General features: G+C 39.2%; 2 protein-coding genes and 1 long non-coding RNA gene across 11 annotated transcripts in view; 2 read left to right on the top strand and 1 right to left on the bottom strand.

Moving 5' to 3' along the window:
* The first annotated feature begins 45 nt into the window (after window positions 1-45).
* Window positions 46-6,537, top strand: dusp12 (dual specificity phosphatase 12). The gene is made up of 8 exons (XM_086077556.1): window positions 46-194; window positions 911-1,175; window positions 1,353-1,466; window positions 1,548-1,666; window positions 1,759-1,846; window positions 3,326-3,417; window positions 5,839-5,915; window positions 6,194-6,537. The coding sequence occupies exons 2-8, from the start codon at window positions 913-915 to the stop codon at window positions 6,335-6,337; spliced, it is 897 nt and encodes a 298-aa protein (XP_085933682.1). The 5' UTR covers window positions 46-194; window positions 911-912; the 3' UTR covers window positions 6,338-6,537.
* A 6,413-nt stretch (window positions 6,538-12,950) lies between these two features.
* Window positions 12,951-17,220, top strand: LOC147181858 (uncharacterized). Its single transcript, XR_015093857.1, has 2 exons — window positions 12,951-13,614; window positions 16,388-17,220. It is a non-coding gene; the product is annotated as an uncharacterized LOC147181858 (long non-coding RNA).
* A 300-nt stretch (window positions 17,221-17,520) lies between these two features.
* col15a1b (collagen, type XV, alpha 1b) overlaps window positions 17,521-26,083 on the bottom strand; it is a 43,831-nt gene continuing 35,268 nt past the window's right edge. For 5 of the 9 annotated variants that reach the window (XM_086095143.1, XM_086095148.1, XM_086095132.1 and 2 more), the window contains 16 exons: window positions 25,867-25,902; window positions 25,646-25,699; window positions 25,487-25,543; window positions 25,247-25,306; window positions 24,674-24,718; window positions 23,366-23,438; window positions 23,031-23,056; window positions 22,790-22,888; window positions 22,569-22,713; window positions 22,429-22,496; window positions 22,227-22,358; window positions 22,019-22,117; window positions 21,861-21,935; window positions 19,786-19,983; window positions 19,571-19,686; window positions 17,521-18,918 (listed from right to left, as the gene is read on the bottom strand). In XM_086095143.1, the coding sequence (XP_085951269.1) occupies window positions 18,696-18,918; window positions 19,571-19,686; window positions 19,786-19,983; window positions 21,861-21,935; window positions 22,019-22,117; window positions 22,227-22,358; window positions 22,429-22,496; window positions 22,569-22,713; window positions 22,790-22,888; window positions 23,031-23,056; window positions 23,366-23,438; window positions 24,674-24,718; window positions 25,247-25,306; window positions 25,487-25,543; window positions 25,646-25,699; window positions 25,867-25,902 (1,506 nt within the window). In that variant the 3' untranslated portion in view covers window positions 17,521-18,695. The remainder of the gene's footprint in view (window positions 18,919-19,570; window positions 19,687-19,785; window positions 19,984-21,860; window positions 21,936-22,018; window positions 22,118-22,226; window positions 22,359-22,428; window positions 22,497-22,568; window positions 22,714-22,789; window positions 22,889-23,030; window positions 23,057-23,365; window positions 23,439-24,673; window positions 24,719-25,246; window positions 25,307-25,486; window positions 25,544-25,645; window positions 25,700-25,866; window positions 25,903-26,083) is intronic. The other 4 variants (XM_086095106.1, XM_086095155.1, XM_086095122.1 and 1 more) reach the window with 2 other exon arrangements.

The raw sequence follows: 26,083 nt of genomic DNA on the forward strand, positions 1-26,083 counted from the left end.
GACTGGAACTCTCGCAGTAGGAACTATGTTTTAGCCGGATGTCTGTCCAGGTCGAACCCATCACATCAGCGACACCAAGCATTTATTAGTAGCAAAATTGAGTTAGCCCTTTGGATTTACCTTACTATGGTATTATATTGGCCCCTAAAATAAAGTGACCCTTGAGTGCGTACCGTCTGTGGTTAGCTAACAAGGTATGTTAATTTATTTGTTGATTTTCTTGACTTTTACAAAAATGCGCGAGCCAGGTTAACACAAATACCCCCCTACCAAAACGTTATTTTTATTATTTACCTATTGTAATTTCAGGATGAACCTAAAATGCATTACCGGTGAACTTATCTAAATTTTTGAATGCACGTGTGTAAATGTTCAACTTCTCAGTACTGGTAACACATGATGTTCTCTAACATTAGAGGAGCTGAACGGCTTAAAGTCGCAACGACCAGTGGATTTCCTGGTGGAATTAGACAGTTTTCATAACCATTACCCAACAACTGTTGTGAAGTTGGTCATTCAGCAGCTTGTTAGAGAAACAGCAAGTGCATCATGTAGTGAAACATTTAATATGTGTGCTGCTATGGAATTATTTTGCTAAAGTAATCATTCAGTTACGTTGAAGATATGTTTGTTGAGGCTATACATAGCATTGGTAGCATTTATTTTTTTTAATGTTAGTTTATTATTCTTAGGTGAGGTCCTTGATTAACCCGTAATGGGTTTCTACCTCACCTTCACGTGTTGTATTTATTAAAAAAAAATGCTGCCATATTTGTATTGATTTTTTAGGATTGCATAAATAAGCAAAAAAACACAAGATGGACATTTAAAAGTTTGGAGAAGGTCAAATTAGGTTCACCAATCACTTAGAGGATACAGGATGACTTGTGTATCTCCATCCTTGGGTTAGTCATGCTCCTGGTGGATCCTGGTGTGTTCATTGGAACTGCGGCCGACCTTAATGACACGCGGGGGTTGGCAGAAGCCACCGTCACTCACATCGTGTCTGTGGACTCTGTGGACCCTGGGCCTCTACTGCCTGTGGACTCTCACTATCGCAAGAAATGGATCAACGTCCTGGACGAGGTGACGTCGGACCTCCTTAGCCACATGGACAATTGTTGCCTGTTCATTCAGGAGGCCGTGGATGGGGGTGGGGCGGCGCTTGTCCACTGGTAAGGGTGAAGATAATTCATATTAAGAATAATCTTACTGGTACTAATGCAGTCCAGGATCAATAATGTAAAATGGGGTTTTATGTTTATAACGTATGTTGACATGATCAATTCCATGTATGATCACAAACTCAACCACCAGCAAAAACGTGAGACATGAAAGTGTTTGCACTTCAGTCAGGCTGGACGTAGTCGCAGCGCCGCCATTGTGACTGCTTACCTCATGAGGAGATACAAGCTGGGCTTCGCTGAGGCTTATCACAGACTGAAAAGTGTCAAGCAGGATGTACAGTAAGCGTCTCATCTGTGTTGAGTATTATCACCGCACGATTGTTATCTGGCAAGATATGTGATGGTGGTTGTGCATTTCAGGGTTAACAGCGGTTTTGAGGAGCAGTTGTGTCTGTACGATTCCTTGCAGTGTGAAGTGGACACCAGCAATCCACTTTATAAACAATACAGATTGACAAAGATTACTGAGAAATACCCTGGTAAGCACACTAGTGCTCTTCGGGTGAATTATATAAAAAAAAAAAAAATCAGCTTTTCATTCCTACTGTTTCGTTTTTTTTTTTGTGAGCAGAGTTGCAGCAGGTTCCCCGGGAAGTGTTTGCAGCTGACCCTGCTCAGTCCAACTCATCTGAAGCCTCCTATCGTTGCAGGAAATGCAGGTAAATCTTTATATCTGTTTACTATTTGTATTATGTATTAATGTTTACTTCTATCTGCGATAATGGAAATCCATGTTAATTTTATTTATTTTCCGTTAATTAGATATAAATTTTTTGTTTGTTTTTTTCGTTTTGGTATGATTTTTAGTTTATTATGAATGCTTTTTCATTCATCATATGTTATTTTTCCAATTAGTCATTTTTTTCCATTAACAGTATTTTTTTTTATTTACTTATACAACACAGTATATATATTTTTTATTTTCAATGTTTTTTCGTTCATACTATATTTTTTCCATTTATTATATATGTTTTAAGGCTAACACCTCACCACACACTTTATAAATGCTTTTTTCTTGATATGCGTTAACATTTTCTCACATACTGTTTATCTTATTTAAACACGGTAGGCCTATATACACTCTCAGTGTTCAAACCTTTGTAGATTTTAAAATAATAATAACAATAAAATGTAATTAAACTAATATCCAAAACATTTATTTGAGAAACAAAAATATAACGGCGTTCGATCCATTTTTTTCCAGCCGGTATGTTTTCCTAAAAATAAAAATAGTAATAAAAAAAAACACACACACAACAACAAAACATCTGTTAGAAATGACACTTAATTTTAATGATGAGGATACGAGACTGAAAAGGGAGGCTTGGGAGTGCATTGCCGGGGTCTGATGGTCTCGGTACGACAAGCTGGTCGGCAGTCGATCCGCAGCGCATACGCAACCGGTGTAATATGCAAAAGCTGGAAATGGAAACAAATCGGCGGAGCGGATCTGCAATGCACACGCATGCGGTGTAATCTAGGGGTGAGCCATGGGGCGGTGGCGGACGCACGAGCGTTCCAGGGCATGACATTGGGAAACTGTCGGGCCTCTGTCTACAGGTCGCGAACGCGGCGGGCAAGGTCCCCAGTCAGTCGTAGGGCTGGGGAGATACGGCCAAAGACCTCCAGGACACCGAGGATTGGTTCCCGTCACGGGTAAAAATCCATCGTTCGTCAGCCCTTTATTTCCGGGACGGAGGACACTGTGGCCACGACTGGTTCGGGGCAAACAATCTTAATATTAATGATAAAGATATGAGGCAGGACACGTAAACCCATTTGACCGCGGGACTGCATCGCACGCTGTAAAAAAATAAAAATAAAATAAGCACGCTGTAAAAAATCCACGAAACTGATGCCGCGAAAGATGAACCCGCGAGAAACTAGGGAACACTGTATTTGCAATTTGGGCAAATCCGGGTTCTGTCAATATGCCAATATCTCTCACTTGAAATGTGCAAATCCAGTTTGAGTTCGCACATCACCGGCATTGCTCAGTAAATCCTTCAATGGAGTCAATCCAAATGCTTTTCATCAGATCCTGCTCAGTTTCCTCCTCATAAAATAACATCAATAGAGGCCTATTGTTTATTGATAAGTGACCACTTAAAGCTCCACCTGTTTTTTCTCCTCTGCAGAAGAACTCTTTTCCGCAGCTCCAGTCTCCTCAGTCACCCAGTGGGGGAAGGCGCATCGGCTTTCAGCTATAAGAAGTCATCTAACCTGAATGGTAAGTAGACACGTTCACTTTGGGCTTCGTCATCATCACAAGTATGAATAGTCCGTAACGAACTTTGGGCCCCTTTGTCACACGCCACAAACATAACAATGTGTAGATGTGATTGTCTGAACTGGTTTAACTATTCGATAATCGATTCATTAAAAAAAGACGAAAACTAACTGAAACTGCATCTTACGTTAATAAAACTAAATATAAATGATAGTTTCCGTCATTGTCAATTAATTTCCTACATGAGCCTTTCGGGGTTCCTTTTTAATGTATTTGTTTCGGTATTGCTGTACACCCGTACAGAAGAAAGAAGGTCACATAAAACGTCGCTTATGAGAACTGTAGGTTATTTTAGTGCACAAGCCTTAGTGCCCCCCCCCACCCCTTTGCACTTGACAAATACTTAACAAAAAGCTCAAACTAATTCTGAAACTAAAAAAAAAAAAAAAATGAAGCAATTTTGAAAAAAATCAAACTAATAAAAACTAGCAAACCTGCTTTAAAAACTTCTTGTATTTAACTATAATGAAAAGTCCATAACTTTTATAACCTTGTTATTAACTCTTTGACTGCCATAAACGTTATAAAACGTTTAGCATAAACCTAGGGAAGGGCGCCGAGGACGTTAAAAGATGTTTTTTTTTTTTTTTCAAAAACGGGTGCAGGAAAGCCTTGGGCAGCTGTGCTGAAAGTATCAGGCAGATCTGATTAGCAAAAGACTCGTTTTGGCCCCTAGAGGGCAGCGATGACTCTCTTTGCACAAGGTTGGATGGGCCGCCCACCGTGGACGTCAGTAGAAGACGTGAGGCGGAGCTAGAGTGTTGAGGAGACAATGGCTGGTTCAAGCCATTGTGGCTTGACCAAGCAACCGGTTGCAAGCAACTCACGCTTGAGCATTTTTTTCAAAGACGGAAAGCATCAATCAATACTAAAAAGCGCATTGATGTCGACGATGATGATGACTCCGAGCTCTACGCCAAAGTTGGAAGCCTTGACGTGTTTATGAACACGTAGTAAGCCTCACCGGCTAAGCGCGGCTAGCGCTGCTAAGGCCGGAAAACGCGCACAATAGCCGGCCGGGTACTTCTACACAATCGGACATTCGATCGGGCGATGGAGAGTTGGCATCGACCAATGCAGATTGATGATGATGATGATGATGACTCCGAGCTCTACGCCAAAGTTGGAAGCCTTGACGTGTTTATGAACACGTAGTAAGCCTCACCGGCTAAGCGCGGCTAGCGCGGCTAGCGCTGCTAAGGCCGGAAAACGCGCACAATAGCCGGCCGGGTACTTCTACACAATCGGACATTCGATCGGGCGATGGAGAGTTGGCATCGACCAATGCAGATTGATGATGATGATGATGATGACTCCGAGCTCTACGCCAAAGTTGGAAGCCTTGACGTGTTTATGAACACGTAGTAAGCCTCACCGGCTAAGCGCGGCTACCGCTGCTAACGCCGGAGCTGCACAAGCGGACATTCGATCGGACAATGAAGAGTACCCCGAGTCCAATGCATATTCATCGGAGGAGCGGGTACAGTCTGATCACGGAGAAGACACTGTTTCTGGACTACGATGCCACCATGAATGGAGTGGATAAAATGGATCAGAACATCTCCTACCACCCGGTATAGCAACTGAAGGACACGGGGAAGCGAGACGTAACGAAACCGTAGCATGATCCTGATATTAGACTTGATGACACACTGCAGTATATACTTGCTATTCCCCGGAAAAAAACGGCCTGCAAGAAAGTGGCGCACGCGAAGAGGCAATCTGTTGTGCAAATGCTGTTGCGTCTCTTTGCACGCAGGAGAGTGTTACAAAAAGAAAAACTGTCGTTGAAACATCCACATATTTGTAAATAGCACCACAGTTGCACACATTTGTAAATAGTTTGCCAAATTGTTGTCAAATTGTTACACTGTTGAATGTAAATAAACGTATTTTGCTATCAAAAAACACTTTTTCATTCTTGGTGGTAGTGTTTTATAGAAGTAAAGCACTATTTAGGTGTTTGTGGCATCATTCATGGACAAAAAGAAGTGTCAAATTCACTAGAATGCATGAAATAATATCGTTTCACTAAAAGCTTGATATCTCCGTATTTTGGTCCAAAACAGGCGAAATTGGGTCAAACTAACCATTTTCTATTGTTGATTACTAAAGAACGGAATAAGGTAGAAACAAACTCTTTTTTTCTGATGAAAGATGAAAGTCCAATCTTTCATTTGGTAGTACGTGTGTTTCCATAGTCCAAACAGAACATTTTCTGTGGACCTTGAAAGATCAGTCAAAATGCTTAAATCGGCTGGCACTGACGGCATCCCTTTTCTGAAAACGTCTGGCAGTCAAAGAGTTAATATGAAGTTGCTGAGCCACAAGTCGAAATTATTTATCTTGTTTGTGTCGAAGGAGTCCAGTGTACATCTTATTTCATTGAACCGGTGCAGTGGATGGAACAAGCTCTACTTGGTGTGATGGATGGACAGGTACAGTTTAAGCCATAGGTGTCAAACTCCGGTCCTGGAGGGCCGCGGTCCTGGAGGTTTTGGAGGTTTCCCTCTTCCAACACAAGCTGATTCCAATTAAGCAGGATCGTTATCAGGCTTATGCACAGCTTGCTGATGAGCTGATCGTATATCAGCTGTGTAGGACAAGGGAAACATCCAAAACCTGCAGGAAACTCCGGGCCTCGAGGACCATGACACTTTTCAGCATGTCATTTAGCCATTTCAAATATTTTCCTTCTCTCCGCCTTTGTTTGCAGCTGCTGTGTCCCAAATGTCGATCCAAGCTGGGTTCGTTCAACTGGTGTGGAGACCAGTGTTCATGCGGCCGCTGGATCACGCCGTCCTTTCAGCTGCACCGAAACAGAGTGGACGAGATCCGGCTCGTTAACATACACAGATGACTTGTGGCGCTCCTCGCAGTTGGGTCGAAACAGTCACGTCTCATAAATACAATATTTTTGTCAACACGGTGGGTTGTGACATCTTGAGGCGCCTTTGGGAGGAATTATTATATTGGCTTGATGTTGTACGTGCTGCTGGTGGTGGCGACATTGAGCACTTGTAAAAAATGAAATAAAAACTTGAAGTTATGTACAACATGTGTCCAAGCTAGAGTTTTCTTTTGTTTTTGAAATATCACGTTATGATTGGGGCATATTATTTTTAGCGTATTGGTCTTTGGCCAACTTTTAGTAATTAAATGAATGCCAAGCTATGTACATCATGTATCAGTAAATTATGTGATTTTGATCGCCAAAAAATACAGTACACCCCACTTTTGCTTAAACAATGGATCGATCCATCTTATGTTCCTGTTCCCGTCGTAGTGAAAAGCAAGGTTCTTTTAGTTAACTAAAACTAACGACAAAACTAAAATTAAAAAACCCATTTAGTTAACGAAAAAAAAAAAAACGAAAACTAACTGAAACTACATTTCTAAAACTAACTAACTATAATTATAGCAAAAATGTCGTTAGTTCTAGTCTTTGGTAATACGTTTAAGGCATGAGCCTTTGGGGATGATTTTAAATGTAATTTTAAGTAGATTTATTTTGATATTAACCGCAATAAGGACATTTAAAAGTGTGTCACACTAGTGACATCATCGAGCAGCAGCCAATAGAAAAGCACCTTCAGATGCCGTTGCTCCCATGGTGGTTTTTTAATATTACGCACAAGTAATGCACTTTTTTTTTTAACTAAAACTAAGCATTTATGAAATAACTAAAACTAATAAAAACTAACTAAAACAAAATTTTAAAAAAACAAAACGAAATAAAAACTAACTAAAACTATAATAACCCTGGTGAAAAGTGACTGTCACTATACCTTGCTTCAACCAGGATATGTGACACATTTCTTACTTTCTACTCAATACAAATACATTATCATTACCAGGCTGCTTTTTATTTGCTGCATTTACTGTCAATGAAGTTGCTAACTTGCTAGGTTGTTAGCTGTTTTGTTTTTGTTAGCTGTTTTGTTTTTTAAGCTAGTAAACGTTACATGTGGTCAAACAGTAGTTCTACCATTGCCCTTTTTGATAGAAAAAGAAGAGAGAGAGGGAAACTAACTGACAGCGTGTGAGCGTGCGTGCGCGCGCACGCGTTTTTCCGCGTCCTCGTGTGTGCCCACGTGCTTTTGCGTGCACTGCTGACAGACAAGACAGACAGGTAGCCTCATGGATATAAGATTGTTTTTTGGCAAACAAGTGTCAGGTTAAGGTATGAATTCTAGATGAATATTATATCCATTCATGATGAAAGTTGGATCAATGTATCAGTTTATATGTCTTATTGCATAAAAACGCAGTGCTTGGTTATCTGACTTTTGGTGGATCGTACAGAGATAGTGAGACAGAGAGCAGGGAGGGGAATTTATATAGGCTATATAATATTTTAGTATATTACTGCTGGGCAGTATATCAAAAAATATATAGATATCATGATATTGCCATTATTCTTTCATGAGATAATAAATGTTTTATTTCTTTAGGTACATGTTAAATGTCACAATATTCAAGAACTGTATTGCATATTGCATGTTTTTCCAATATCAACCCTGTAGTATATTAAGTTAATTATTTTAACACATGTCTAAACTCATGTTGACTGTGTTTGGGTCCTTGATGTTGTGAGTCGCTGTGGTTCTTTGTTTTGTCACATAGGGTTGGGCGTGGCCTGGCGTCTTGCAGTATTTCAATATTTAAACTTGAGTTGCTTAATGACACCCGTCTGAACATCAAGTCTTCTTCCATGCTCTGCTGCATCCAGCCCTGCTCTCTGGTGTTACTATATATTTTTGTATATAAACACATCTTACCTTTCCACTTCCGTGTCATGTCTGCTTCCGGCTCCAAATTCTGCTCCTCACATCACAGAAAGTTCTGAGCAGTCGTGGACCCAGCAGACTGACTGACTGACTACCTACCCATCCATTTATTTAAATAGATGCCAATTACACACACACACACACACACACACACACACACACACACACACACACACACACACACACACACACACACACACACACACACACACACACACACACACACACACACACACACACACACACACACACGTGTGCGCACACAGTCTTTGGAGAGAAGTGCGACTTGTCACCAAGGACTTTTCCAAGGCCTCCAATTTTAATATTGTGACATCTATATTGAACATTAAATACATTATATTCTGCTTTACAACTTTTAAATCAGTTTGAACATGCTGTGCAAAAGGCTCACTATGGCACCAAAAACACGTAAAAGTAATTTGCCATAGATTTGAATCCCACTAACTGCACTTCATAACAAAAATAATTTGTAGCTATAATCACTCATTAGAAGCTAATGCGCGTCGCGCTCAGCGAAGTCATTTACAACGCTCCTATAGGTCGAAAGTAGCATTTGTCAGGAAAACACCTGTTTCCTTGTTTATTGTATCTGGAGGATGGTCCAGAGCGCCTGAGCCAAATACGATATTAGCTTTTTGCATTTGGCGTCAAATTCATCCCCTGAGGCTGCGTAAGCGGCGGGGACACGGGGAAGCCGCCTTTTGACAGCAGGGAGAAGCGACACGCGGCTGGAGGGTCGCTTCTGCGATGGAGCTAGCTGCCGGCAAGCTACAGCTTAACTCCGGTGAGAGCGGACACGTTCTTTCTTTCTTTCTTTCTTTCTTTCTTTCTTTCTTTCTTCCTTCCTTCCTTCCCTTCTTCCCTTCTTTCTTTCTTTCTTTGTCTTTTTCCTTTCTTTCTTTCCTTCCTTCTTTCTTTCTTTCTTTCATTCCTGCCTCCCTTCCCTTCTTTTTTCTTTCTTTCTTCTTTCCTTCCTCTTTCCTTACCTTCCTTACCTTCTTTTTTCTTTCTTTATTTCTTTCCTTCTTTCTTTCTTCCTTCCTTCCCGTTTTTTCTTTCTTTCTTTCTTCTTTCCTTCCTTCTTTCTTCCTTCTTTCCTTCCTTCCCTTCCTTCTTTCTTTCTTTCTTTCTTCCTTCCTTCCCTTCCTTCTTTCTTTCTTTCTTTCTTCCTTCCTTCCCTTCTTTTTTTCTTTCTTTACTTCCTTCTTTCTTTCTTCCTTCCTTCCTCCATCCCTCCCTCCCTCCTTCTTTCTTTCTTTCTTTCTTTCTTTCTTCTTTCATTCCTTCCTTCCCTTCTTTTTTTCTTTCTTTATTTCTTCCTTCCTTCCTTCCTTCCCTTCTTTTTTTCTTTCTTTCTTTCCTTCTTTCTTTCTTATTTCCTTCCTTCCCTTCCTTCTTTCTTCCTTCCCTTCTTTTTTTCTTTCTTTTTCCTTCCTCCCTCCCTCCCTCCCTCCCTCCCTCCTTCTTTCTTTCTTTCTTTCTTTCTTCCTTCCTTCCTTCCCATTCTGTCATGGGCCTCTGCGCTGTCTCTGGGCATTCCTCATTGTATTCCATTTTGTGGATATGGCACAATTTCACAAGGGTTTTAAGGCACTTTAAACAGGTCACAGTGAGTCTACAACCACACTAACTACAAAGGAGAAAGGGAGAAACATCCAGTAGCATTGTTGGTATTCATCCTACTAAAAAAGAAATATACAGTAGTCACAGTGTTGTGTACAACCTTGTAAGCAGGAATGGCAAGGAGAGCAATGTGAAGTAATGCTGAGGCAATGCAAACAGAGGAGCGGAAGAATCTCAAGTTCTAGCCAGCACTCAAGCAGCAGCTGAAGCATCATTTGTCAAACAAGCTTTCTTGCTGTTTGAGTGGGATTTTGCCTGTGTCTTTGTAACCAAAGTGAATCGAAAGGCACAATTGTAAATATTTGGTGGTACTCCTGGCGAATATACCTACACTTTATAGCCGAGCTAAACAATCTGGAAAGTTGGTGTTAAGTGTTGTTTGTTAAGTTGTTGAATAATTTATTATCCCCTAATGTGTATTATTAACTCATTCACTGCCATTCACGGCTATAGATGTCAAAAATTCATTTTAAACATTTCAATTAGTTTAAAATTGTTTCCACTTTTTTTAAACAAGAGTATGAAAACCTAGAAAACATTTTTATTGTACATTTAGAACAGATATAAAATTTGTGATTAATTATGAGTTAACTATTGAAGTCATGTAAATAATTACAATTAAAAAAATAATTGCCTGATGTGATAAAAAAAAAAATTAGGGGCATCAGGCGATTACATTTTTTAATTGTAATTAATCGCATGACTTTGCTAGTTAACTCACGATTAATCACAAATCTCACAAAAAAATTCTAGGTTTTCATTATCTTGTTAACAAAAGGGGGAAAATGTTAAACTAATAGAAACAGTTAAAAAACATTTTTTTTTTTTTACGTCTATAGCCGTCAATGGCAGTGAATGTGAACAGTGATTAGATATTTTTTTAGCAAGCCCAGCATCTGCTGTAGTATCCTTATAATTTTGGTGTTTTATTATGATATGAAATGAAATATGAAGCAGCAGCGGTTCCATTATATAAAGTATAACTGACAATATTGCCCTGAAATATGAAATGTGTACATTCTGTAGGTAGATAGCCTTGTCATCTGTTTAAATAGTAAGCATATAAAATTCTTAACTCAATATTCTATATTCTGACACACATTGATGTTTGGAACATCATTTGCATTTTCCAAAAAAAAAATAAAATCAAATATGACTTTATGTAATATGTAGTCATTTTGCACAATAAATAAATAAAAAATAATAACGGTGTTGTTGTTTTTTTTAATAATGAATGGAATTGTAGTCTTTTTTTGTTGTTAAAATGTTTAACAAAGTGGATACAAGATACAGGAAACATCTGAGTAGGCCTACACAATATTATCCCCCCAAATTTGTAAAGAATCCCTGTCCAAATATAGTATTGATAGATCTAATTATTCAGCATGTAAAACTTATTTTGCTTTATAAACCCAGTCTGTTTGATGGGTTAACAAAACCGGTTCCAAAATATGTCGCTCACTGCGATACGAGCTTCATGGTTGTATTTCTAAGTTCTAGTCAGGACTCGAGCAGCAGCGTGCTGGATATACTGTAGCAGTAGTCGTAGCTTGTAGAGAGCCGAAGGAACAGGCCAAGCCCATCACAGTAGCCGAACTGGAGACAAGTGCACGGTTGAAAGAAAGGCCTAAACACTATTCCTTTGATTTGAAAATAGTTTTCGCTTTAATTTATCGTCACATTCAGTTGCCAATAATGTTACTAATGTAAACAAAATTCTCACTTGTGATCAGCTGATGACACATTTAGGTGTGTTGTTTTTGTGTGCTTCAGCTCACACTAACTTGAGTAGCTATTAGTTCTGACCCAAATGAATATTACTGGCACCTCATGATGAAACAAAGCTTCTAAACAAGCAAAAGCACTTACATTCATTTACTATCTTACAGAGACCACACTTCGCAAGCATATCACCAATTATTATTATTTGGAGTGAGCAAGCAAGCTAGCAGGAGCGTTGAGCAAGAGTGGCTAATGTTGGATTATTAACATTGTTTTTCAGTTTCAATTTATATTTTAACCGTTTTGGATATTAGTTATAAAGATATAAATATAAGACAACAGTCCAATCTATAGTCCTTTGTTCTCTCTTGCCTGGGAAAGAGGGAGTAGAGTTTGTACCAGTCTGTGTCCGGTCGAAGAGAGTCCAAGGACAGGCTGATTTACTATTGTTCAAGTCTAATCTGATTTGTACTCATGGGAGGGGAGCTCTGACTTGGAATAAAAAACTGTGTGCGAGAGGAGAGAGACACACAATCTGAACGGAACACGGCTTGAGTGTCTTCTTTTTGTGTGATCAGAAGCTTCTGAATAACTATACCTTTGCAAAGGGACTTCTTCACCAGAATCTCACCATTCAGTTAATTGAACACGCAAAGAGTACAATACATAATATTGTATACTCTAACAAATGGTGATCCCCGACGCTGAATTCTAACGAATGGTGACGCAAATATTTTGACGGTTTGCGAGCTGCGGCGTTCCCGGACGGGTGGAACTTCTAGGCCTAAATAAATAAAGTACGGTAAGTGGAGACTTTTAGCCACGTAGGGAAGTTCTGTCTGTTTGGGACCGCTGCAGCTGGTTTTTCGTCTTCCAAATTGTCTAAATTTTTACATGAGGTCTGTGTGAACAAGTTGTAGTTTGATGTCGTTCTAGAGTTGGGATTTTTCCTACGACATCGAACTGTACACGTACGTGGGGTGGTGCATTTAAAAGTGACGTAAGTGCAGACCGAGATAGTGCTTTTTGAGGCAGGATGAAGTAGCGAATTGATTTTTGTTGTTTTGTTTTGTTTTCGTCTCGCTACGAAGAATCCTTAGACCATAATATATATTGAATAAAAGGGTTGCCGGATGACGTGAGAAGTCTTTCTTCCACTAAGGATCGCGAAGATTATGGTAGCGCTCTGCCTTTTTAGCAGTTTGGCCGAGGTTCGGACCGCTGGATAAGTAATCATGATGCTTATTTGAGAACGTCCATTTATACGTAATAAGTTATTTTGAAAATGCGCCTGTTTGAAATTGAACAGTATTGAGGGGTCCAGGTTGATTACAGCGATAATTGGATTTGTGTCGCTGTATTTGCAATCGAGAGATTATGTTTTATTTTATTTTATTTATGGCGCTTCTACTTTTGTAGTTTTGAGGTCAGGATTACCGTATGAATTACTTTTGTTCTACGGTTTAATTCGATAGCGCGTGACGAGTTATTTTGAAAATAAGCGCCTTGCAAAAATTTTGCAATATATGGAGGACAGTTTAGCTCAGCGGGATTGGGTAACCGCTGTGTATAAACGAGAGGTCACGTGATTCTTATGTGTGTGTCTGTTGTGTGGCCATCTATGTTATTCCTGTAGATTGTTTAGGCGTTGTCGACATTGTTTAAACGTTGTCGACATTGTTTAAACGCTGTCAAATAAATTTAACCTATTGAACTATTATACTAAAAGTGAGACGTCACTGTATTGATAAATATTAATACTACTTGCGTAGAATATAAACCGAAAGTAAAAAATAAAAAACTACAAAAATGGAGGGCGATTTCGACCGGGATACAGAATGGTTTGTCCTGAATGTGCTTCCGGTTTATAGTCGGAACTTGTGCTTGGAGTCGCAGCCATGCGGAAATAAAAGAACGTTGATGAAAAATGAAAAAACAAACTATGGATCGATTGTATGAAAAGCTGTCGCTGGACAAAATGGTACGAGGGACTTTTGTATTTTCTTTGATAGATGCTGGTGATGATACAGTGTCTGATTTTGATGCTAAAGTAACTTCCCCTCTGAAATAAGTTAACCCGTTATTGAAATTACCGTACAAAACTGCGGTTTAAATGCCATAAGATTTGTAGACAACGAATTGATAGAATGAAACCGTTTATAATTTTATAATGACTAAAGAGTGTGTGCGTATGAATTTGAGTGTGTGACCTAGCTTCTAAAAGGTGGGGGCTATTATTGTGATTGTGAGTGAGAAATGTGCGTATGGTGATTTTGTTTGTTTTTCTTTAATATCTTTAACTAAGTTTGGTGGTGTTTTTGTGCGAGATGAGACTGGTGTGATAGTGGCGTTTGTTTTTCGAATGGGAATGTGGTAAAATAGGTTTTGCGATGTATAATGCTAAGATCCCCCCCCCCCCCTGTTTCTAGGTTAGAAGAAAAGGAGGGGGCTGTGGGTTAGAGCATAATGTGTCCTTGTAATGGGACTTTTTCTCTTTTCTAGGTAAGAGAGGAATGATAAACAATAAAAAAATAAGTAATAGTATTTGAAAGATATTGTTGAGTTTTTGTAGAAGAATATTAAATTAGTGTTTTATTTTATTTTTTAGTGACTGAATTGATAGTCTTTTACACTATAATAATTGATGAAGATGGTTAATTTGTTAACTTTCCCTTTTCGGGGCAAATTAATAAAGAATAATGATAGAATAATAGTATTTTGTGTTGAGCTGTATTGAGTTAACATAATTATACCTACATCTGTACAGCTGTGGCTAGAAGTAAGATGGTTGAATAAGAAGTTATAAATGTTTTTGAAGTCGACATAATAATAATGATTTTTAATATTAGTTTTTTCTCTGAGTGTGTCATTTCAGAAACTGATGCTTAAGTTCCAAAGCAGATGAGGGTTTGATGGCCTTCACTGATTACAAACTGCGAACGGGATGCGCCCCAGCTGCTGATACGTTGTATTTGCAAGTATTGCTAGTAGCTATTTTGAAGGGTATTTCAAAAAAGGAAAAAAAAAAGCTGTTTTTTACGAAACATTTTTGAGAAAGCAGGAAGTGAACTATCTTGCTATGATCCCATTTCCTCAGTCTGGCATTGTAGTGCATTGGATCAGCCGGGTGCATTCGTTGGTCGAGGTGAGCGCCTGGAAGGACCGAAAATGTGTCATCGGGTCCACATTGCAGACAGCGTCTGAATGGACGTGGCAGAGATCAAAGGTCAAAGCCGCAGAGCACAGTCTTCTCCTCCTGTGCCTACAAAAAACATGGTGCTCAACTTCCACAATGCCCAGTGACTGTGTCCAAGCCTCATTGCAGAGATGTCTCCTCTCATCGCTGATGCCTGCTGAACATTGTCTGACACAGCCGCCGCCCTGAACATTGACTTTTGAAAGCTGGTGGTCTGACTAGGATGCGACCCTTCAATCAGTGAAATGCTGCACGGTATATGCAAGGCATTCTTAATGTGTTGAATGGGGAACTGTGATCTATAGCAAGGTATTTCAGGAAATTGAAAACGATATATGTGAATTTGAAATGAGGGATTGAGAAAATTTATTTCAATCTATAGCCTACTAAATTTTTGCCTATTTTTTTTTTGGGAGAATCAGTTTCTGAATTGGTACAATGGGAATTTAATTAATACGATATGATACGATATACTTTTATTTTTTTTGTGAGAATTTTTTTTTCTGGACTCCGTCCAGCTGCAGCTACAGTATAGAAAAAATAATAGGATAAAATGAGTAGATATTTTTTTTTTTTTATGAGCCCCACTAATCTGTAAAAGAGGTGAGGTTGATTAGCAGTTTGAGAATAATTTTTAGTTTGCTTAACTCTAGGAGAATTAGATTAATATGGTTATCTCTATTTTTTATGGCCCCAAAGTCATCATATATTAGTGTCTTAATTTGTAGCTCTCTCGTTTACCTCATAGCCTGATTTAGAGGGTTGTGTTATTTACGACGTCTTTTGAGTTATGAGGTCTCTATTTTATCCTCCCTTTATCTTGACGTGTTTGAAAAAATCAGTGGATCTTTGTCAAAATGAGGGAGTTTATGTTTAAGAAATTAACCAATGTAGACGAATTAGTAGATTAAAAAATGAAAAGGTTTTGAAGTGATAATCCACAGTTTGAATATGAAAAAACCTACCAGAGGAAATCGAGCGGAGCAAAGTAAGTCTGAAGCAAGCAAGGACAATAATGCATATTCGCCGGATGAAGGTAATTATATTATATTATATCTTTTATCTCAGAAACAATTGAAAAATGTAATGTTTGGAGCCCAGTGTTTACAAAAGAGTATATATAATATGAATATATGTGAGCTTTTTCCAGGATGTCACGATTCGGCCGGTCGTGGGATTCTGGGAAGAGAATATATGATATGCTAGTAAAATGATTCCTTTCAGGATGGTGAAAGGCACAGTTATGCAAATTTAGAACAAATTTAGTCGTGGTAAAAAAAAAAGACCTATTATTGAACAAAACCTATTTGAAAAATAAATATTTACAAGCTCTGTCTTATATTAATGAATGAGCGAATGTCATTCAACTCAATCAAAGGCTGGGCTCTATTTCAATTTCACAAAAATAGATCTTTTCCTGTTCCAACAGCGCAGGACCTACGGATCTTAACCAAATAACATTTATTAATCCCAACTAACAAAAACTATCAGGGTTTTTCCTCCAAATAAAATTTACGTGGGTTTATGAGAAGACTAAATGAACATATTTTATTCTCAGGTTGAGGGGGAGACAACATTCCACAACTGGCCTACAAGGCTGCCGGCTATCTCATCAACTGATGATCATCAATCTTATCACCTCCGACCTGGGAGCCACGTCAGCTGACCCAGTGTTCGGTTCTGGAGCGGCCGTTTTGACATCATTCAACGGATCAAGTCAAGTGCCTTTTCCTGGGCAATCATCACGAGAATCACATTTGCAGGCAATCTATTCTGGGGTTCTGCAAAAAGCTGACAACGTCATCTTCTCATTCAACAAAGAACTTCATCACAAGATGGCTTCAAGGCGTGAACACATATTCGTCTGCCGATACATTGCGACACTTTTTAATGAACAACATTTTATGTTAAGCCTCACATATGCTATGCTTATTCCACTAAAAATCTTTTAATGTATCAAATTGTGTTTTAATGCCATATGATTGATAAACTATCTCCTCTCCTGCTAAAGGGATGTTTTAATGATAATTATTTCCACCACACAACCATTGAAAAAAAAATGTTTTAATGTGTTGAGCTCTCATGAGCTCAAATGAGGGAATGTTGGATTATTAACATTGTTTTTCAGTTTCAATTTATATTTTAACCGTTTTGGATATTAGTTATAAAGATATAAATATAAGACAACAGTCCAATCTATAGTCCTTTGTTCTCTCTTGCCTGGGAAAGAGGGAGTAGAGTTTGTACCAGTCTGTGTCCGGTCGAAGAGAGTCCAAGGACAGGCTGATTTACTATTGTTCAAGTCTAATCTGATTTGTACTCATGGGAGGGGAGCACTGACTTGGAATAAAAAACTGTGCGAGAGGAGAGAGACACACAATCTGAACGGAACACGGCTTGAGTGTCTTCTTTTTGTGTGATCAGAAGCTTCTGAATAACAATACCTTTGCAAAGGGACTTCTTCACCAGAATCTCACCATTCAGTTAATTGAACACGCAAAGAGTACAATACATAATATTGTATACTCTAACACTAACAAGACCTCGCTGGAACGGCTAACAAATGTGGCTAGCAAGGAGAAGCTAGCAAAAGCTAGCAAGAGCAAATATGAACGTAGGCGCTATGCTGCGAACCTACAATTCATAACTTTTTATTACAAAATATAAAACTGACGCAGACACCACTTATAAAAACAATCATTCTGTATTTATTCAGTGACAGTCAGTCAGTAAAAATGTTCTCATGACCCCGGAAGCTCAAGTTTTGTTTGAACAGCAAAACCAGACATGACAGAAAATAACATTTTTGAATGTAGAAAGCTTTCTTTGCCTGTTAGCATGAGACCACATGGTCGAGACACAACACTGCAAGAAGTACACCACCGTCGATACTTGCTGACAGAAAACAATACATCATTTACTGTAGTGCCTAAACAAAAATGGTTACCGGTAAATCTAATGAGTAAAAAATAAAATTTATACATGAACACACATATATACAATGGTTTCATTAAGATTTATTAAGTGAACTCACGAGACTTCCAAAGTATACGTTGCTACAGTATAAATTAATACAAATACCATAAGAATTGTAAGTTGAGGTTGAACTGTTGACATCGCTGAATATTCTGAAATCAAATGTATTTATGGTAACAATTTGTAATACATGAAAAGGTATAAGCATGGACAACTTTGTGTGCATTTTCACTGTTTTAAGTTTTTCTTTAATGTTTGCAGCTTTGGCGTGTCTTCTGTTACTCAACATGCCTGGCTAATATTCTTTACGATTACGCTAACCAACCGCGCATTGCTTGTTCTCTATAATACATGAATTTATAATTGAATCACAATTTCCACCTTCATGTCCATGCAGACATTTTCTAATAAAGTTTAGTGTAAACCTAGATTTTTTTTTTTAATAGTCAAATAGTCATACACACTACTACCATGTAATAGGAAGAACAATGAAAAGGAACATCAAAAAATATGTTTCCATTAAAGGGTAAAGACGACAACCCAAATTAAAAAGACAAAAATCATTCAAAGTAAAATTATACGGGCTTGACAAATTTTTATCCTATCAATTCTGGAAGTCTCTTTTACAACTCAATACGCGAGATGTTCCTTCTCGATGATATGATGGCCTACGAATAAATAACTCGACCTACACTTGGATGTATCCTTCAATTAATGTTGTAACAAAGTTCTATTTGAAAACCAATTAAAAGTTCAAAACAATTCAGCTTCTGCACATTAACCTGATCCTAAGCATAGAAGTGTAAGAGCACCAGTCTGATATTCTTGTACAGACAGTTATCTCAAATGGTCTACTCAGCACACTTTCAGAAAAGCTGCTTGTGTTCTCTTCAGGTCTTCTGTTGACGTATCTTCCCGACGTACGTGTTCTCTATACACAGTACGATGTAGTGGTTGGCGCACGAGCGGGTGTGTTGTCCTAACAGGCGTCCGGTCTGAAGCAGAGCCGCCTGACCCGTCACCGCCATATCGGCAGTCCTCCACGCTTCGCAGTAGTTCATGGTCGAGCGGATTCCGACCGCGCTGGAACCGTGCCAGATCAGCTTTTCTGGCCTGGAATGGAGGGAGAAGACGTGTGTGCAGTAAGATGACTGCACCTTGGAGTAGTTGCCAGTCAATTGTAAACTTATGATTTCAATTTATAGCCAACGCCTGTCCAAAAAGTAGTTTTGGGAAAATGAAGCTTCATGAACCACTTGCGATATTTTTTTCACTCCTCTAGATGGTGCTATTGGTTTAAAGATGCAGTGGAAGTGTAATCAATTTCCTTTGCACTAGCAATTATCTCTAAACTAAGAGCAACATCTAGAGTAAAAAATAAATAAATCGCAAGTGTTTCATGAAGCTTCATTTTCCCGTCACTACCTGTCTTCCACAGGTCCAAAAATTAGTGATGGGAAAATGAAGCTTCATGAACCACTTGCGATATTTTTTACACTACTCTAGATGGTGCTATTGGTGTAAAGATGCAGTGGAAGTGTAATCAATTTCCTTTGCACTAGCAATTATCTCTAAACTAAGAGCACCATCGAGAGGAGTAAAAAAAAAAAATCGCAAGTGTTTCATGAAGCTTCATTTTCCCATCATTACCCAAAAGCTGCCACAACTCCCCCAAAACGTTTCTTCTACAATTTCAACCTATGAGCCAATGAAATGAAATGAAAACATTATTTGACAAACACATGAGATGGGAAGTGCACGTTACCAAGCTGAGTCAGTCAGCACATTGCGTCCATCGAAGGAGTAAATGGGGATGAAGGGGTCAAATAAGCCACCATTTCCAGAGAAGATAGACATCCAGCTTTTGAACAGCATCTCACCCTGATTGATGAGGACAGTCAAAAAAAAGAAAAAGAAAAAAGTTACTATAGTAATGCATTCATTCCCAAGTTATTCTATGCCATGCATCGTCATCCTCACCCTGAGATTAACCACAGGCATGTTGTCGCGGTCTGCCTTCCTCACGATGGTGGCCAGGTCTTGGAGGTGTGAGGACAGGAAGGCCCTGTATGTGCTCGTCAGCCCCATGGCCCGCGCCTGCTGGTAGCACTGGAAGTCGGCCCCACGGATCCCTCGCATATCACCTTTCAATGGAGCGTTGAGAGCCACTAGATGGAGCTACATACAGTTAAGAGAGAAAACATAAGAACTTATTTCTAATGTTTGTCATTCAGCGCATGAAGCAACTTTGGTGTATTGTCTTGTATCTCAATTCTCAGGGCAGTACTTCGTTTGGCTTTCGTGCAAGTCCCGATTTTTAACAATTGTTACAAAATTGAGTTGACAAATTCAGCTGTCAGAATGTGTCCTCAGGTTTTAAAGGAGTCATGGTTTTAAAATAAGGTTTCAAAGGAGGGTTTGGCTTCCATGCAGGGTCGCAATTTTTAACATGCAGCTCACGATCTTTTAACAGTTGATACAAAATTGAGTTGAAGAATTCAGCTGTCAGAATGTTTGACCTCGGTTTTTAAAGGGGTCAAGGTCTGATCAATGGGCTGGTCTTTCACTTGTATAGCGCTTTTCCACCCTCAAAGCATTCACACAGACATTGCATTCATCTACTGATGATAGGAGCAACTGGGGGTGAAGTATCTTGCTCAAGGTCACTTCAACATGGTCACAATAGCGAGGGATCTAACCCACAACCTCTGGGTTGGGAGACAATCACTCTATCACTGATCCATGCCGTCCCAATGTTTCAAAGTAAGGTTTCAATGGAGGGTTTGGTTTCTATGCAGGCTCACATTTTTCCCCTTATACAGTTGTTACAAAGTTGAGTTGAAAAATCCAGCTGTCAGATTGTGTGAACTCTGGTTTTAAAGAGGTCAGCGTTTAAAAGGAGTGTTTGGCTTCCATGCAGCTCACGATCTTTTAACAGTTGATACAAAATTGAGTTGAATAATTCAGCTGTCGGCATGTGTGACCTCAGGTTTTAAAGGAGTCAGGGTTTCAAAGGAGGGTTTGGCTTCCATGCAGGGTCATGTTTTTTAACAGTTGTTACAAAATGTATTTGAAAAATTCAGCTGTCAGAAATTGTGACCTCAAGTTTTAAGGCGGTCAATGTTTGGTAAATGGTATAAATGGTCTTTTCTATCTGTTAAGGCCCTCATAGCACTTAATTATTGAGTTGGAAAAAAAAGAGCTATTGGAATGTATGACCTCCCCAATTTAAAAGAATCTGAGTTTCGAAGTAAGGTTTGAATGGAAGGTTTGGCTTCCATGCAGGTCACAAGTTTTAACAGCTGTTACAAAATTGAGTTGAAAAATTCAGCTGTCAGATTGTGTAACCTCTGGTTTTAAATGAGTCAGAGTTTCAAAGTAAGGTTTCAAAGGAGATTCAGCTTCCATGCAGGTTATGATCGTTAACAGTTGTTGCAAAATTGAGTTGAATAATTCAGCTGTTAGAATGTGTGACTTCAGGTTTTTAAGGAGTCGGGGTTTCAAAGTAAGGTTTCAAAAAGGGTTTGGCTTCCATGAAGGGTCACGATTATTAACAGTTGTTACAAAATGGAGTTGAAAAATTCAGCTGTCAGAATGTGTGGCCTCTGGGTTTCATAGGAGTCGGGGTTTCAAAGTAAGTTTTCAATGGATTGTTTGGCTTCCATTAAGGGTCATGATTTTTAAAATGCTTTTATTATGTCCACTGTTTTTAAAACATTTAGCTTTCAAAATAATGTAGCATACTATAGAATACACCCAAAAAGATCTGATATAAAAGTTGTATCAAAAATGCTCATGCTCAGTGTAGCTTGACACTGTCAGAGAGTTATTAGCAATACGTTTACTGTATTGTATTTTGCAGTAGACTCAAAATGCTGTTGCTGTGATGTTTAAACAAACAAGGTAGGCCAAAAGCACATTCAAATTCATTTATTGGGCTATGAAACTGTCATTCCTCTCATAACTAATGACATAGTTCCCCCAAAAAATCGAAATCAAAGAAATAAAACCAACTGCACAAAGTCATATGGGAGTATCAAAAAATTTACACTCACCCCAGCGACAGCATTGAAGGTCTGTGGCAGGATGTTAAAACTGGGCTGATATCCTCGACTGCCCTCATGCAGCTCCTATCCAACAAATACACAATAGGGTCATTTTTTAAATACATTTAAAAGCCATCTTTTTTTGGTGTGTAATCATGTGTGTGTACTTGGCTGTGGCTCCTGTGTGGTCGGCTCCATTCTCCATGTTTGTTGTGGGCTTGAGACGCTGACGAGAATGATGCTTCAGATTGGATCAAATCTCCCAGCTGAAAGGACATTTTACACTTCCTGAAGTAAAGAGCGGACTCCAGGGGAAAGTGGGGTTTGTTGGGCACTTGGGGGACCATAACATTCACACGCAGGTACAATACACACCTGAATTTTGCGCCATCCACTCTGTGACCTGATGTAAAGCTCTCCACCGCTTTCAGGCACGTACGCTAAGGTTCCCTCTGGAGTGTGGTGGGTCTCTCTGGTCAGAGCATAAATTGTCTCGTAGGTGGTTACCTGAACAAATGCATCAGTGTGAGAGGAGTTGCTCATATTAACTTTGAATAATTCTGACCATGTTTCTTACCAGGTTTGAAATGCCTGCAGGGCCAGGAGGACCGGGAGGGCCTGGGACACTGACACCTGTTGACAATACTCATAGAAGAATATTATTTTAAAAAATTCACTTGAAGCGATTATTATTTATTTTATTGTGCCTCTACACACCTGCTCCAAAAGCAGATAGCGGTCCTGGAGGTCCAGCAGGGCCGGGTGGCCCTCTGGGACCTGGGCGTCCAAACCCAGGGGCTCCGCGTTGGCCTGGAGAACCCGGAGAACCTGGAGGGCCGATGACCGACTCGCCTTTAGGACCCTGAACCAACATAAAATACTCATATTTAGCAATTCATATTTATTGTGTAGTAGTGTAGTTCTTCATCAGAACTCACCACAAGTCCTGACCGCCCTGGTAGTCCCGGAGGACCAGGAGGGCCCGAGTTACCCTTTTCTCCCTTCTGACCTTGGGATCCCTGGCTGCCTTTAGCACCCTGAGCAACACACATATACAAACGAACAGCATTATGCAACAAAAACAGACATCAGCCTGGAAAAAAACTGCTTTCTGTGTGTGTGTGTGTCAAGCTCTTTATTCCATTGCCCCTAAAGAATCACACATTGAGCTGTACTCACCACAATCCCGTCAGGAAATGGAGGAGCTGACAACACAAGTCATGAAAAACGTTTACATGTCTGCTCAGATACAATTCAATTCAAAACAAATAGAAAATGGCTTACTAATGTATGTCTTACTAGTGATGGGAAAATGAAGCTTCATGAAACACTTGTCGATTTATATTTTGTTTTTACTCCTCTAGATGGTGCTCTTGGTTTAAAGTTATAGGCTAGCGCAATGGACATTGATTACATTTCAACTGTGTCTTTAAACCAAGAGTGCCATCTCGAGGAATAAAAAAATAAATCACAAGTGCTTCATGAAGCTTCATTTGTCCATCACTACGTCTTACCAGGTGTCCCTGGCTCTCCAACAGCTCCCTTTTCTCCTTTAGCTTTGACAATATTGACCCCGTTATTTGAATCCTATACACAAAAATACACACTCGTCAGCATCACAATATGTAGTTGTGATCATGTTTACACACACAAACCCAAACAACTGCAATACCATCAATTGTTAAATACTGTCGGTCAATATGATGAAGATGAACATGGTTATTTATTAATTACACATCATATGCATACAAAATGTTAGGACATTCAAAACACAACTTTGTTAACGGTAGGTTCTGTAAAGTCACAAGCATATTTTTCGGTTATGGCTCTGACATGGACATTTTGTGAGATATGAGTTCAGTGTAAATGTTGAATTAAAACACTTGTTTTTGTTTGGAAGTCATGGCTGAAGGCATTTGGACAGGTGGTGGCAAATAACTTCATGTACAGTATGTCTTATCTACAGTATCTGTCCCACCAGAATCAACTGAAGTTTCACATTACTGTTGAGCACAAAGTCGATTTTGATTTATTTTGTGATTATTGTACGAGTAAGATCTTTGACCTCGTTGAGGAGATGCTGTTATTGACCAGTGCTACTGACCTGAATGATTATTTGTATTATGATCTCTGCCCATTTCTTAAAATGCGTCAGTGAGTGAGCTGGTAGGAGTTGTCAAGTAGATTAGCATTAGCATCTAGCACATATAAGATACATATGGTATATCATTAACTTCACTAGTACTGACTGGAGTCTAAGAGCTAGATTTGGTGCTCATAATTTTATTTTGAAACATAGGCACTCTCTAAAGGACTCAAAATAGTCCCTTAAGTTGCTCAATTGGCAACAATGAGCAATCTTGGTCACATGCCTGAGCGCTGCCACCGGTCCTCATGGTAATGATGAAAGCTGTTTTAAATTGTAAATGAAAAAAAAAATGCACATTGCTCCCATGAGGATAAATACATTTGAAGAAGACACCTTCCACCACACCCAAGACAGTAGATGGAATAATATTGGTTAGAAAATATGGTTGAATTCCAATCAGAAATGTCTCACAAACTGCTGATAATGAAGCAATTTAATGATTGGAATTCAGCAAAGCAGGACAATGTGTACCCACGCACCCAAAACCACAAAAACGGAGTCTCATAAATGCAATAAGGAAGAGGAGGTCAGAAAAGGAAGTGTGGGGGGGGGGGGGGGGCAAGGTGTGGCCAGAGAGCTGCCATGCTGCTCTATCCATTCCCCAACAGAACCATCAGATGGTAACCCATTTCAAAATGAAACGGACTTATCAGATGGTCTGACTCAGACTTACTAGTCCCTTTTTGCAATGCGGTCTGGGGCGCACTGGGAACACTGTCTTTAAAAGAAGAGCATGTTATCAGCTTTTGAATAATGGCTTCATCACTTGGCAAGGCTCCACAAATGGAGCAAAAATAAATAAATTAATTAATAAGCAGAAAAGATTCTGGGCATAAAAATATCCTGAGTCATCTATATATACAGATGTAAAATGTTGAATAAGAACAAATCAACAAATCATTGCTCAACCAACATCGCGGAAAAGATTGTGTTTAAGGTCAGAGGTTACACTGTACAGTAAATATCTGTCAATATAGGAACGTTATTGGGAGGTGGTTTGCAATGTTCAGAGAATAAACAATAATAACAAATTTCAACCTTTCAAAGGAACAAAGAACACTTAACTCCTGGTAGGCATTAAAAAGTAGTGAATAGGTAAATACACACATTCTCTGGTTTTATTCTGTCTAATGACCAGGTCATGATGCCTATCAAACTGTTCATGAAATACCCGAGGTAAAAAAAATTAAATAAAATTCCCAGCCCATCAAGAATATACAAAAACAACCTAAAGTTGAAGACTTACTCCATTCAATCCAAGAATTCTTCCTGGCAGTCCAGGCGCTCCAGGTGAACCAGGGGGTCCCTGAAAATACAAGATTGACATAGTGTAAAAAAGACAATGGATGATCTGTTTTCAGTTTTGCAAAAGCAATTGGAATTGACAACCTCATAAATTGATTTGAACTGACAGGTTGAAATACGCTAAAACAATTACGATTTCATAATGGTGTGCTGCATGTAAAAACAGACTGTTGTCTCTTACTGGCAGGCCAACAGAATCTCCTTTTTCCCCTTTCCTCCCAGGCATACCAGGTCGCCCCTGTCGAAAGAGAATACAAACAGTTTTTGTTTCTTTTTGTACAGTTTGTAAGCGCAAAGCTATATTTTAAAATACGACATACACAAGGCATAAATTACTTACAGAGCGACCAGGGAAGCCATATTCTCCCTTTTGTCCAGAAGGTCCATGAGGGCCCTATTTTTGTATATATATATTTTTTTAAAGCAACACACATTATACAACAGATGTCTCTGTATCTTTGGTGACAAAACCAAAATAAATACAGTATACAGTATGTGTGCAGGTTTCCTGACAAAAATGCATTTCATTAACGTTAGTTGTGTCAGTTTGGATGAACTTACGATGGGTCCTGCAGGTCCAGGCAATCCACGGGCACCCTGTCAAAAGAGAACAAATTGCGGAACAACTTGATTGATTTGGCTTTAATATTTTACTTATTATATTACTAATACGCTGTGAGATTTAACCATGCTTCCGTCATTGCTAAATTACAGTTCGTCACCATCCCTCAGATCTTCTTGTCGCCGCGTTGGTGACAGCTAATCGGCGTCGAGAACA

Source organism: Leptonotus elevatus, chromosome 1 (assembly GCF_054856555.1).
Source record: "Leptonotus elevatus isolate MCC_2025b chromosome 1, RoL_Lele_1.0, whole genome shotgun sequence".
Classification (NCBI taxonomy): domain Eukaryota; kingdom Metazoa; phylum Chordata; class Actinopteri; order Syngnathiformes; family Syngnathidae; genus Leptonotus; species Leptonotus elevatus.

What these genes read in the sequence shown, in the direction of transcription:
- dusp12 (XM_086077556.1), top strand. Translation starts at nt 913, where the DNA reads ATGCTCCTGGTGGATCCTGGTGTGTTCATTGGAACTGCGGCCGACCTT. An exon ending in TATCGTTGCAGGAAATGCAG is followed by an intron (nt 1,847 to 3,325) that starts GTAAATCTTTAT and finishes TCTCCTCTGCAG; the next exon opens with AAGAACTCTTTTCCGCAGCT. An exon ending in GAAGTCATCTAACCTGAATG is followed by an intron (nt 3,418 to 5,838) that starts GTAAGTAGACAC and finishes TTTGTGTCGAAG; the next exon opens with GAGTCCAGTGTACATCTTAT.